The sequence below is a fragment of the Chrysochloris asiatica genome, unplaced genomic scaffold (genome assembly GCF_000296735.1).
Source record: "Chrysochloris asiatica unplaced genomic scaffold, ChrAsi1.0 scaffold00162, whole genome shotgun sequence".
Taxonomy (NCBI): domain Eukaryota; kingdom Metazoa; phylum Chordata; class Mammalia; order Afrosoricida; family Chrysochloridae; genus Chrysochloris; species Chrysochloris asiatica.
In genome coordinates this window covers 7,070,080-7,081,965 of record NW_006408680.1, presented here as the reverse complement: position 1 = coordinate 7,081,965, position 11,886 = coordinate 7,070,080, and the positions used below count along the sequence as shown (strand labels likewise).

At 49.9% G+C, this 11,886-nt stretch overlaps 1 protein-coding gene across 1 annotated transcript in view; it reads right to left on the bottom strand.

The window, feature by feature from the left end:
- The window catches only part of LOC102842033, a 76,033-nt gene that overhangs the window by 2,116 nt on the left and 62,031 nt on the right, over window positions 1-11,886 (bottom strand). Inside the window, exons 8-12 of the mRNA XM_006871194.1 lie at window positions 8,059-8,217; window positions 6,666-6,817; window positions 5,086-5,223; window positions 4,520-4,675; window positions 3,330-3,467 (exon numbers count right to left, since the gene is read on the bottom strand). Coding sequence (XP_006871256.1) covers window positions 3,330-3,467; window positions 4,520-4,675; window positions 5,086-5,223; window positions 6,666-6,817; window positions 8,059-8,217 — 743 coding nt within the window. The remainder of the gene's footprint in view (window positions 1-3,329; window positions 3,468-4,519; window positions 4,676-5,085; window positions 5,224-6,665; window positions 6,818-8,058; window positions 8,218-11,886) is intronic.

The following is an 11,886-nucleotide window of genomic DNA, read 5'->3' as shown; positions in this document are numbered from 1 at the left end:
GGGGGAGGGGGGGGTCAGAGAAAAAGAGGAAGACACCCAATGAAATGGATTGGTCAAGTGGCAGCATTGATGGACTCCAGTGTGGTAACAGTAGTGAGGTTGGCCCAGGATCGGGCAGTGTTTCTATCTGGTGTGTATAAAGTCACTATGGGTCGGTACCGACTCGATGACACCTAACAACAACAACCTTACGATCCATACAGACCTTGTGGTCCCGTGCTTTGTCCCACCGCTCAGCACCGAGGTGGGTGGGTCCTAAACCTAATCCCTCATGAGTGACATTTTATGAAAAAGAGACTCAACACAAAGACACACAAAGGAGGAAAGACACCAAGGAATGCCAGGGGCCCGCGACAAGGATGGACCCTCTCAGATCCACATGAAAAAAATATCAAGACTTCTAGTCTTCTGTAGGTAACACTGCAGTCAGTTTTGAATCCCAAAGAGTCAAATGGGCTGGCGGGTGGTCAGGGCCATCAGCTGTCAGTCTTCAAGGTATTTCTCTCTCCCTGGGATTCCTGGAAGGCAGAAAGCCTGCTAACTGAAAAGGTTTCAGGCTTGAGTCCACCTACATGTGCTTCAGTAAAAAGGCCTGGCAATCGACTTGGGAGAAAATGAGCGATTGAAACCCTGTGAATCGCAGTTCTGCTGTGACCCATGTGGAGGCGCCATCAGTCAGAGTAAGCGCAGGCTTCTGCTTGGTTGGGTTGGAGCACACAGCCTTGGCACACGTCCGAGGCATTTGTTGCAAGGTGAGGTTTGAGAACAAGTCTGCGCCCTCCAGCTCCACGCAGCCCTTTCAGCTGTGCTGAGCATGTAGAGCACGCATGGATTCTAGACACTTGGACCTCACTGGAACTTGTTATGTTGGATGTGCCCAGTGAGACGGGTTGGCACAGCGGCTGCAACAATGGATTCAAACAGTAAGGACTGTGAGCATGGCACAGTGTTCTGTTCCATTGGGCATAGGCCTGCCAACAACATGTCAAAATGATATTATGGATTTATTGGATTAAATAAAATGATTATTCATTTCAGCTGCTTCTCTTTGTGTTGAAAGTGTGAGCAACTAGAATTTAAATTCTGTGTGTGTCTCAATGCTGCTTTGGGGGTGCAGGCAGGCTGCTGGGGACTCGACTGAGAACCTTTCAGCTCCATGGAGCAGGCAGAAGGCGGGGCATTGGGAGGGGGAACTGCCCCACCCGCTCCAGTGGCCCACCTGCCCCACTTCCTGGTCCAGGCCATGCGAGGCTCACGCTACACACCTGGCTGTGACCATGTCTTACCTACCATGCCCACAAAGTCTGTACTGTAACTCTTAGCGTGTTCAGGAGGCCATAACAGTGTAGGGTGTGTCTAAAGCCAATCCCTTCTGAGATCCAAGAAGAACAGATTAGGCAACAAAGAAACCTTGGTAGTAGTGGCGATTGGGTATGGTCAGTCCTTTCCAACTCATTGTGACTCTAAACAACATACTGCATTAGGCTAATCTGCTGCCCAAGACCTCCTTAAAGTGTTAAAGGGCAAAGCTGTCAGCTTGAACACTAGGGTGCACCTGACTCAAGCCATGGTGTTTTCAATAACCTCATCTGCATGCAAAAGCTGGACAGTGAATAAGGAAGACCATAGAAGAATTGATGCATTTGAGTTGTGGTGTTGGAGGAGAATACTGAAAGTGCCAAAAGAACCAATAGATCTGTATTGGAAGACGTGCAATCAGAGTGCTCCTTGGAGGACAGGATGGCCAAACTTTATCTCTCATACTTCAGACATATTGTCAGGAGGGACCAGTCACTGGAGAAGGACATCATGTTTGGTAAGGTGAAGAGTCAGAGAAGAATAGGAAGACCCCCAGCGAGATGGATTGTCACAAAGGCGGCAGCAATGGGGTCAGGGGTAGCAGCGATCGTGAGGTTGGCCCAGGACCAGGCAGTGTTTTATTCTATTATACACAGGGTCTCTGTGAGTCAGTACTGACTCGATGGCACCTAAAACAACAAAGAGTTTCTGAAGCTGTAAATCTTTACAGAAGCAGAAAGTTTCATTTTTCATCAGATCTTATGGTTAATAGCCCAAGTCGTAACCCGCTAGAGCAGTATTGCTGCTGGCAAGTCCCGCTGACTCAGTTTTGACTCACAGTGACCCTCTATAGGGTTTCCAAGATGTGACTGGTAGCTTTAAACTGCTAACCTTCTGGTCAGCAGTTCAGTGCCTATCCTAGAGCACCACACCATCAAATTGGTTCCAACTCACAGCAATCCTCTACAGGGTTTCCAAGGAACAACTGGTGGGTTTGAACTGCCAACCTGGGAGTTAGCAGTCCAGGGCTTATCCTAGAGCGCCACACCAGGGCCCCACTAGGTTGATAGGCTAAAGCTGTTGTTGTTAGTGCCATCGAGTCCAACTCACAGCCAGCCTGTGTCGGGTTTCTGAGGAGCGGCTGGTGTTCTTGAGCCAGCATAGAGACCACATGGAGGTCACCTAGAAAGCAGGAGCCAGGAGCTGGATGTGACTAGGACCTTCCCTCAGAGCAGGTGGCCGGTAAGTCCTCCCGAGAACCGACAGCCTGACCTGAGACTTACATGCACTAGAGCAAACACCTGTTGACAACAGCCAGTCCTTGGTGTGAGTCTGCGGCTGCACTCCCCTGCTTTCATCAGGAGCTCATCACAGACAATGCTCTACTACAGCTCCCAAGGGTGACGCATCTCCCGTCCACCACCAGGTGACCGGAGCAGGGACAGGACACAGCTACCTCCCTCCTCGTGTCCTTAGGGATGGAATGGCATCAGACATGAGGTGGGGACCATGACATGCAGACACGTAACACAGGCTGCATTTTATCTGTGTGTCTTCCCAGTTGTTACCCAGTTTCAGATTCTGCCAGCAGATGGTTTCTGATTTCGGGGCCAGGCATGGGAGCAATCCTGGGGTGGCAGGCAGATCAGGCGCCCCAGACCCAGGTGCCTCTCCTAGGGGTACGGTGAGCTCCAGCAGCTGACCAGAAATGCAGGATCCTCATGGCCTCACTGCCTACCTGTCATTGTCATAGCCTCCAGACTGGACAAGACCCTACAGCCACAGCCAAGAAGGGGGCCACGATGAGATTCTATCTGCTGACCAAGTACCATACCCCTCCGCGTCACTCGGATGCCCCCCTTCCCTGTCCCAACATCAGGGCACACCCCACCCCCAAACACACCTGGGAAGCCTTGCCATACGTGCACCGGGAAGTTGGGGAGTGGACAAGCCAGGCTCACAGCCACCGAGTGAAGCCATTTATTTCCTTGGCGTGGGGTTGCAGTGACAGCTGGTCACCCCGACCCCACGAGGCCTCACGCGGGCTCCCTGGGGGCCCCGCTGGACCTGCCGGGCCCGCGCCCCGAAGCCCAGAGTCTGCAGCGTGGGTGCCAGCTGCTCCCGACAGGGGGACACGCACAGGACCACCAGCAGTTTGGCATCGCCTCCTAGAAGAAAGAGCAACTGGGGTGAGGAGTCAGCGAGGCCCAGATGCCCCTCCGAACGCCGTGGGGGATCCTGAAACTCCCGGCATGGAAGGCCTGGGGTCCACCTACAAGCTGCAGTGCAGGAGCGGGGGCGGCACCAGTGTCCATGACTTCCAATGAGACTGAGGACCCCACACCCTGTGGAGGGGGTCACTCCCAGCCAGCCAGTCAGGAGAAAACTGAAGAAAACTAGAAATGAGGAGGAGGAAGGGCTGAGGGGAGGGACCCAGACCCTGAGGGAGACCACCTGTGAACCCTGCTTCCACACAGCACCCATGGGACCTGTCAGAGTCCCAGCACCCCTCCCCTCCAGCTTTGCAGAGACCCCTGGTGTTCAGGCCCTCCTCCTCCCACCCCTGCCTGGGGCTGCAGCAGGGGGGCTGTGAGACTGCACCAGCCCTGAAACTCCCCCCTTGGTATCCCCGAGCTTCTGCCTTGTGACCAGAACTCCCAGGAACAGCAGGTCACCTCATCAGAGCGGAGACCAGAGGAGGTGGGAAGAGCAGGTCCACCAGCTTTACCCCAGCTCTGTCTGCCTAGAGGAGAGGCTTCCAGAGCCAGCCCTGTGCCCCGCCCCCCCCCCCACCGCAAGGACCCAACCCCCCCAAAAGGACCCGCCCCCTGCAAGGACCCGCCTTCCGCAAGGACCCATGGTGTCACCCTGTGCCCCCGCGCCCAGCCCTGTCCTGCATGTCATCCTGACTTTGGCGCAGCCCCCCCCCGCCTGTTGCAGGATGTCTAGAATGGTAGCGGGCTGAGGTGAAGTACATGGCCACCCTCCAAAGGCAATATACACCTCTATTTGGACACTTGCAACCAGAATCCCAGCGAAGCCGGGTCAAGTCAGGGACCACCAGTGGTTGTGTGGGGCAGCTCCCTCGTGCTCCCCACCCTCCTGCAGTGAAGACAGGGGACAGAGAGGCCTCACGAGAAACCAGCTAGGGTCAGATCCCACACACGACAGATTACAGGGTGGTCTCAGGGTCTGCAGAGCCAGGACCGAGGTCCCTCACCGATGGAGTCCTGCAGGAGGTGGGTGAGCTTGCTGTTGCGGTAGGGGACGTGGCCCCTGCGCTCCCGTAGTGCTCCCAGGACGTCCTCGAGGGCGGCCAGGCTCCGGTTGATGTATGCAGCCTCTCGCATGGCCTGTCCTGTAACACCGGACACGCCTGAGGACAAAAAGCAGTGGTCATGTCTGCTCTAAGCCCCGGAGGAGGTTTCCACTGTAAGGTCCTTTCAGGGGACACTTAGGATGAACACACAGGCAGCCGGACCATCACAGACACAAACATTATCCCCAAAGAGGGGAGCTAGGTGAGATCTCCAGGGACAGCCTGCTCAGCCTCCCAGACCCCAGAATCTGTTCGGTGGGGTGAGACTCCTGGGAGGGGGAGGGGCTGTTCACCAGGGGAGCACTCCTCTCCCTCCCCCCAGCACCCTGCTCCCAGGGGAGCACTCCATTTCCCCCCCAGCACCATGCTCACAGGGGAACACTCCCCCTCTCTCCCCCTGCACCCTGCTCACAGGGGAGCACTCGCTCTCCCTCCTCCCAGTACCCTGCTCACAGGGGAGCACTCACCAATGCACTCACTACCCGCCAGGTCCACAAGCTGCAGATAGGCAGGCACCTGCTGTAGGTGAGCTGGGGAGTCCCCGGAACCCACCCTTGGAGCTGAGGCAGGATGGGGAGCCTGCTGTTTCTCTCTGAGCCTGGGCCCTGAAGAAGAGCATGTGGTCACTCTGTCCAGGGTGTGATCTGGTAGGTAGCCTGAGGCAAGGGGAGGACAAACCCACAAGAGTTCTTTTCTTGAAGCATCTGTGCTGAGAGCTCCCTGAGGGCCCATCCTCACTGGGTCAGGATACAGGTGGGAGAAAAGAAGAAAGGCCTCATCCAACCCCCACTAAGAAAGTGGGCAGGTGACTAGGCGTGGCACTGTGCGCTAATGCGTCAGACTGTAAAGTCATTTGAGCTGCAAGGTCAATGGTTCAAGCTCATCAGCTGCTCCTCGGAAACCCCATATGGGGTTGCTAAGGTCAGAATCGACTCAACGGCACTTCACAACAACAACAACAACTTCCTACAAAGAACTGGTCATGTGACCAATTAAGGTCCTCAGAACACAGAGAGCCTCAGAATAAATGCTAATGTCTTCACTGGACACGTGGCCAGGTTCTTTATGTGCTAGCCCTGAGGAACTATGCCCCCTGGACTTCTTAACAAGGGATTTGCTAAGGAACACACAACGTGCCTACACGAGACTCCTTGTGGAAAGTCCAGAGGAGAGGGCAGGGTGCTCACTCCCCGGCCTGCGGGTAGCACAGGTGCATCACCTGACCACGCCATCTCTCAGTGGACGGCCACAGTCTCCTGTTGGGGTCAGGGCCCTGTGACGGGCCGCAGCTGAGATGACATCAGTCCTGGGCTGCTGTGGCTCCCCGGCCCTCTCATCCTGACTCCTGAACAGCCACACCTTTCCTGTGGCACCTTACAGAGATGGGCCATGAACACCAGCCATTGTGCTAACAGCTGCACACAGCTGAGCCTCCAGACAAGTATGGTTCCTGGGGCAGCAACTCAACAGTACCCTAAACTTGCTGGAAATGCAGGTGACCTGTCCCATCCCCAGGGGCCCTGCCCAGCAAGCTGAAACTAACAAGCCCTGAGGCCCTGGCCTCACTGACTAGTGAAGACTCCCGGCTGTGATGCTCACGTTCGGAACGACTTCAGACCATTGGTAACTTTCTTTTCAAGACAAAATGGCATTTGTAGTTTCATTGATAAGAAGCACATTGTACACCAAGGCACACTGCCCTTTTTCTTTGCAGACTGTGCTGCAAAGGGTTAACACCTTTGGTTGTTACCCAAAAAGGCTGAAATTCCACCCAGAGGCAAGTCCTGGAGTTCTAGTTACAAAAACCACAGCTGGAGCCCAGTTGGAGTTTGGCACCACGTGTGGGGTGGGTCTGAGTTGGAGTCAATGGTAACTGGTGTGATTGTATCATTTAACCAATGGCTTCCTGCCTCCCTTCCTCTCCCCAGTCTCCCAAGATGTGGCTAGGTTGGAACTCAAGCCCTCCTCTTGGGTTCTGTGCACTACCTTGAGGCCCTACCTGTGTACTTACCTTTTCAATCTAGGGTATTCTCAAATAGCAACTTACTGCTGCTGTCCAGAGAGGTGGCCGTGGGCAGAGTCACGGCTATTATCAGGTGAGACCTGGACGAATCTGCGTGCACAAGCGTGGGGTGTCGCACTCGGAGCTGCAGACTCCCATCCACGAGCCTCATGAATTCTGAAGCACTGCCCACCAATCTGTAGTTAACACCACAGGTGTGAGGGGTATGCAGGAAGTCATGCTGAGTCTCATAGGTCAGGCACACAGGTGACTCACACAGGTAACACACACAGGTAACTCACACACGTAACACCACAGGAAACGCATAGGTAACACACACAGGCAATGCACAGGCAGTGCACACAAGTAACACACAGGTAACTCAAGGTAACACAGGTAACTCATATAAGTGACACATAGGTAACTCAAAGCAAACATATGTAATGTCCTGGGTGGCACACATGGGTAACTCATATGAGTAACACACAGACTACACACACACACTCAGGCAATGCACAGTTAATACACAAGTAACTCACATAGGTACACATGGGTAACACACATAGGTTACTCACACAGGCAACTCACAGGTAATACACCCAGGTTATTCACACAGGTAACACACATGGGTTACTCACACAGGTAACTCACAGGTAACACATGGGTAAATCACACATGGGTTACTCATGCAGGTAACTCACAGGTAATACATGGGTAACACACACGAGTTACTCACACAGGTAACACACATGGGTTACACAGGTAACTCACAGGTAACACACAGGTCACTCTACTTCTCGGGTCCTCTGTCCTCCAATCAATGTCTCACCCTCTCTGGCTAGATGGGAACCTCTCACATACACTGAGTTAAATGCATGTATCACAGGGCAGCAAGACTGAATCTGATCTTAGCCAAACTACAGCATGATACAGACATACCTCGCATTTGATTGCCCTGTGCTTTACTTTTTTTCAAATAGAAGGTTTGTTACAACGTACTGCCAGCAAGTCTGTTAGCGTCATTTTCCCAACAATATTTGCTCACTTTGCGTGTCTGTGCCATACAACATTTGTCCCTGACTGATTTCAAGGTTGATTCATGCATGTTTCTGGATGTCATTGCCCTTTATGGCTAAGTAATGTGCGACCATGTGGAGAGACCACATTGCATTGACCCCTCAGCTATTGATGGACAGCTGGTTTGTGCCCACCTTCAGCAGATTAGGAGCTGGGCTGTAAAGACATAGATGGACACGGATCTCTATGAGTCCCTACTTTGAAGTCTTGGAGTTAAAAAAAGACTATTTTTTTAAAAGCAAACTGAAATTGTGTAGCACATTCCAAACACTAAGAGCCATAGTGTGGGTCCCATTGGTGAATGGGCTGCCCCAGCTGGAAGAAGAACCTGTCCTAAGGGCTCCCGCCACAAGATACTCACTCTTGCCTGGCCAGAGTCAACTCCCTCTTCCCCTCACGCTTCGTGCCAGGTGCCACAGGAGAATGGTCTTTTGCCAGAAGGTCAAAAATCTCATTATTGTAAACTTCCACAATGGAGACTTGGACCTCTGGGCCCTGAGAAGGGTTTTCTGAAATCAGCCTGAGGGAAATCAAACAGAGGAATTAAAATTTCGCCTTTTAAAAGGTGTTAGTCCCCACAAGGGCTTTCAGTGTACATGACTGTGGCCCTAGAAACACTATAGGAAGCTGGTAGTCCAAGTTGGGGGGGAGGGGGGCAGGGGGGAGACAGAAGACCTTCTACAAAGCCCACTGTGGTAGAGCTGATTTCCACTCATGACGACCCAGCAGAGCAAAGTACAACGTCTTTTTTTTGTAGACTGCCAATCTTTATGAAAGATTGTGAAATCTGTGGAGACTCTGATGGGTTTGAACTGCTAACCTTGGAATTAACCACTGACCAGTATTGAACTCACGGCCACCAGGAGTCAGTCGTGAGCCGACAGGATACAGCAGCGTCTTCAAGACTGGGCTCTTTAAGGAAGCAGATGGCCACATCTTTCTCCCAAAGAGAGGCTTCTGGATTTGAACCGCCAACCTTTTGGTTAGCAATTCCACACTTACATCCTCTTTAAACTGTAGGGGAAGTCATTGTTTGGGAGGAAAGTTATGTTATCTGAGTTCTATTTAAATCACTGACTTTTTCAGCAGGCCACCTCAGGACCCTGAACAGGTTGCATGAAAAAGCCTAAAGGATATATGTCACCTTGGTTCTAAAACTACAACACCACACAGATGTCGACAGAAAGTGACAAAGACAGCAGGGATTTTTCAATGATTCCCAGTAATGGGGTTTATTTTCAATGTTTTCTGTGTCATGGAAGATTGAACCTAGAACTCTTCACTTTAAAGAGGTTCCAAGCCCACCTGAATAACACCTTTCAATGAAGACCATCCCACAACCCCTTAAAGCCAACCCTGGCTCTTTCAAAAACAAACGAAACCAACAAATCTACGCGTCTTGTTTGGTTTCACCTTTTAAGGTCCTCTGACTCTAGAAATCAGTAAAAATTAAAATAGAGGAAAAAACATCCATATCCCACAACAGGATACGTGAGAGCTTATGCCAGGCACTTGGGGTGTGAGAACAGAACAGTCTAAAAGCAGAGGTTCAACTCCAGCTGCAAGTCCTGACCTGAGTCTAGAAGCCACGGGGAATCTTAAAAGTTGCGTTTTTTCAAACAGCACACCTTCTAACCCCAAATCTGACCTAACCATGGCCCCTGAAGGTGCAGGATGTCTCAGTGAGTCCTAGAGGGTCTTCCACTCAGGACAGACAGAGACAAGAGGCGGTAGTTTACACACGGAGGGTCTAGAACCACAGCATTCTCTGAGGGGCTGCTGGTGGGTTTGAACTGCTGACCTTCCTCTTAGCAGTCTAGAGCTGATCCCACAGCTTCACAGCAGGGCTCCTTATGGTATTTTACTTTGATGTAATTTAATTTTGTTTTATTAAGTTTTATTTTACATTTTACTTTGTTTAATTTAACAATTTACTTTTGTCTCATTTAATTAGATTTATTATATGTTGTCTTATTTTGATCTTTTTTAATGTACTTTGATTCCATTCTAAAGCTTTCAGGACCTTCATCTGCTGATGAGGCATGATAAAAATGAAAAGAAACAGCTGCAAACATCCATTAATAATGAGAATGTGGAATGTACATATGCATCTAGGAGAATTAGAAGTTGTCAAAAATTAAATGTGACCCATAAAGATCGGTATCATAGGTATTAAGGAGTCCTGGTGTGGCCCTGTGGGTTAATGCACTGGACTGAAAAGTCAGTTTTAACCACAAGGTCAGTGGTTCAAACTCACCAGCTGCTCCTCGGAAACCCTATAGAGAGGGTCACTGTGGGTTGGAACCAACTCAACGGCACTTAACAACAATGACAGTAGCTCAAAATGAACAGCTAACTAGACATTTTGAATCTGACAATTATAGACGTCAACCTCCCCAGATGGAATGCACAGGAATTGGCACTGTGGGTTAATGTACCAGACTGCAAAGCCATTTGAACTGCAAGGTTGGTGGTTCAAGCTCACCAGTCACTCCTTGGAAACTCTATACAGGGTTGCTATGGGTTGGAACCAACTCGATGGCACTTAACAACAACAACAACAAATGGAAAGAGACAATGGACAAGGTCAGTATCAGTCAGAACAAGTCTAGGGCAGACACCAGGACAGGCCATCAACTACTTACATACAAATTCAAGTTGAAGGTGAAGAAAATGTAAACAAGTCCATGAGAGGCAAAATAAGACCTTTAGTATATCCCACCTGAATTTAGAGACCATCTCAAGAATATGTTTGATGCAATAAGCACGAATGACCGAAGACCAGAGGAGAGGTGGGATGACATCAAGGACATCAAACAAGTAGAAAGCAAAAGGTTCTTTAAAAGACAGGAAGGAAAGAAAAAATTGGAGGTCAGAAGAGTTACTAAAATTTGCTACTGGGTATAGAGAAGCTACCGCAACTGGAAGAAATGATGAAGTAAAAGAGCTGAAGAGAAAATTTCAAAGGGCAGCTCAAGAAGACAACGTAAAGTTTTATAATGAAATGTGCAAAAACCTGGAGTTGTAAACAAAAGGGGAAAATATGCTCAACATTACTCAAACTGAAAGAGCTGAAGAAAACAATCAAGCCTTGAGTTTCAATACTGAAGAAGCCCTGGTGTGATGCTGCTGTAGGGTAAGCACTGGACTGCTAACCACGAGGTTGTAAATTCAAATCCCCCAACCACTTCTCGGAAACACTATACAGGGTTGCTATGAGTCAGAACCAACTCGACGGCACCTAACAGCAAAATATTGAAGTTGTCAAGGATTTCATTCGCAACCAATGCCCATGAAAGCAGAAGTCAGTAAATCAAATAACGCATCACATTGGGTAAACCTGCTGCAAAAACGCTTGTAAGTATTAAAGAGCACAGATGTCACTTGGAGGACCAAGGTGCACCTGACCCAGCCCATGGTATTTTCAATTTCCTCATACACAGGCAAAAGCTGGACAATGAATAAAGAGGGCTGAGGAAGAATGGATGCACTCAAATATGGGGTTGACAAAGAAATCATTGACAAAGATTACTAACGTCACATGCAAGTAAAATTTTGCTGAAAATAAGTCAAAAACAGTTGCAACAGACATCGATGGGGAGCTGCCAGAAACTCAAGCCTTGTTCAGACGAAAACATGGAACTAGGGTCATCATTACTGATGTCAAATGTATCTTGGCTGAAAGCAGAGAATACCAGAAAATACTGGTGCTTTATTGACTATGCAAAGATTTTTGACTGTGTGAATCGTGACAAACTATGGCTAATATTTTGAAGAATGGGTGTTTCCAAACACTTAGTTGTGCTCATGAGAAGCCTTTACCAAGACCAAAAGGCAGTCGTTAGAACAAAACATGGGGATGCTGAAGGGTTTAAAATCAGGAAAGGTGTGTGTCATTTCACTGTGTTTATTCAATCTGTACACTGAGCAAAGAATCCCAGAAGCCGGGTTATATAAAGAAGAACGTGGCATCACGTTTGGAGGAAGACTCACTAACCACCTGCGACATGGACTATCTCGCTTACTGAAAGCAAAGAGGACTTAAAATTCTTGCTCATGAAGATCAAAGACCACATTGGATTGCATCTCAATGTTGTTGTTGTTGTTGTTGTCAGGTGCCATCGAGTCGGAACCGACTCATAGCGACTCCATGCACAGCAGAACGAAACAATGTTCGATCCTGGGCCAA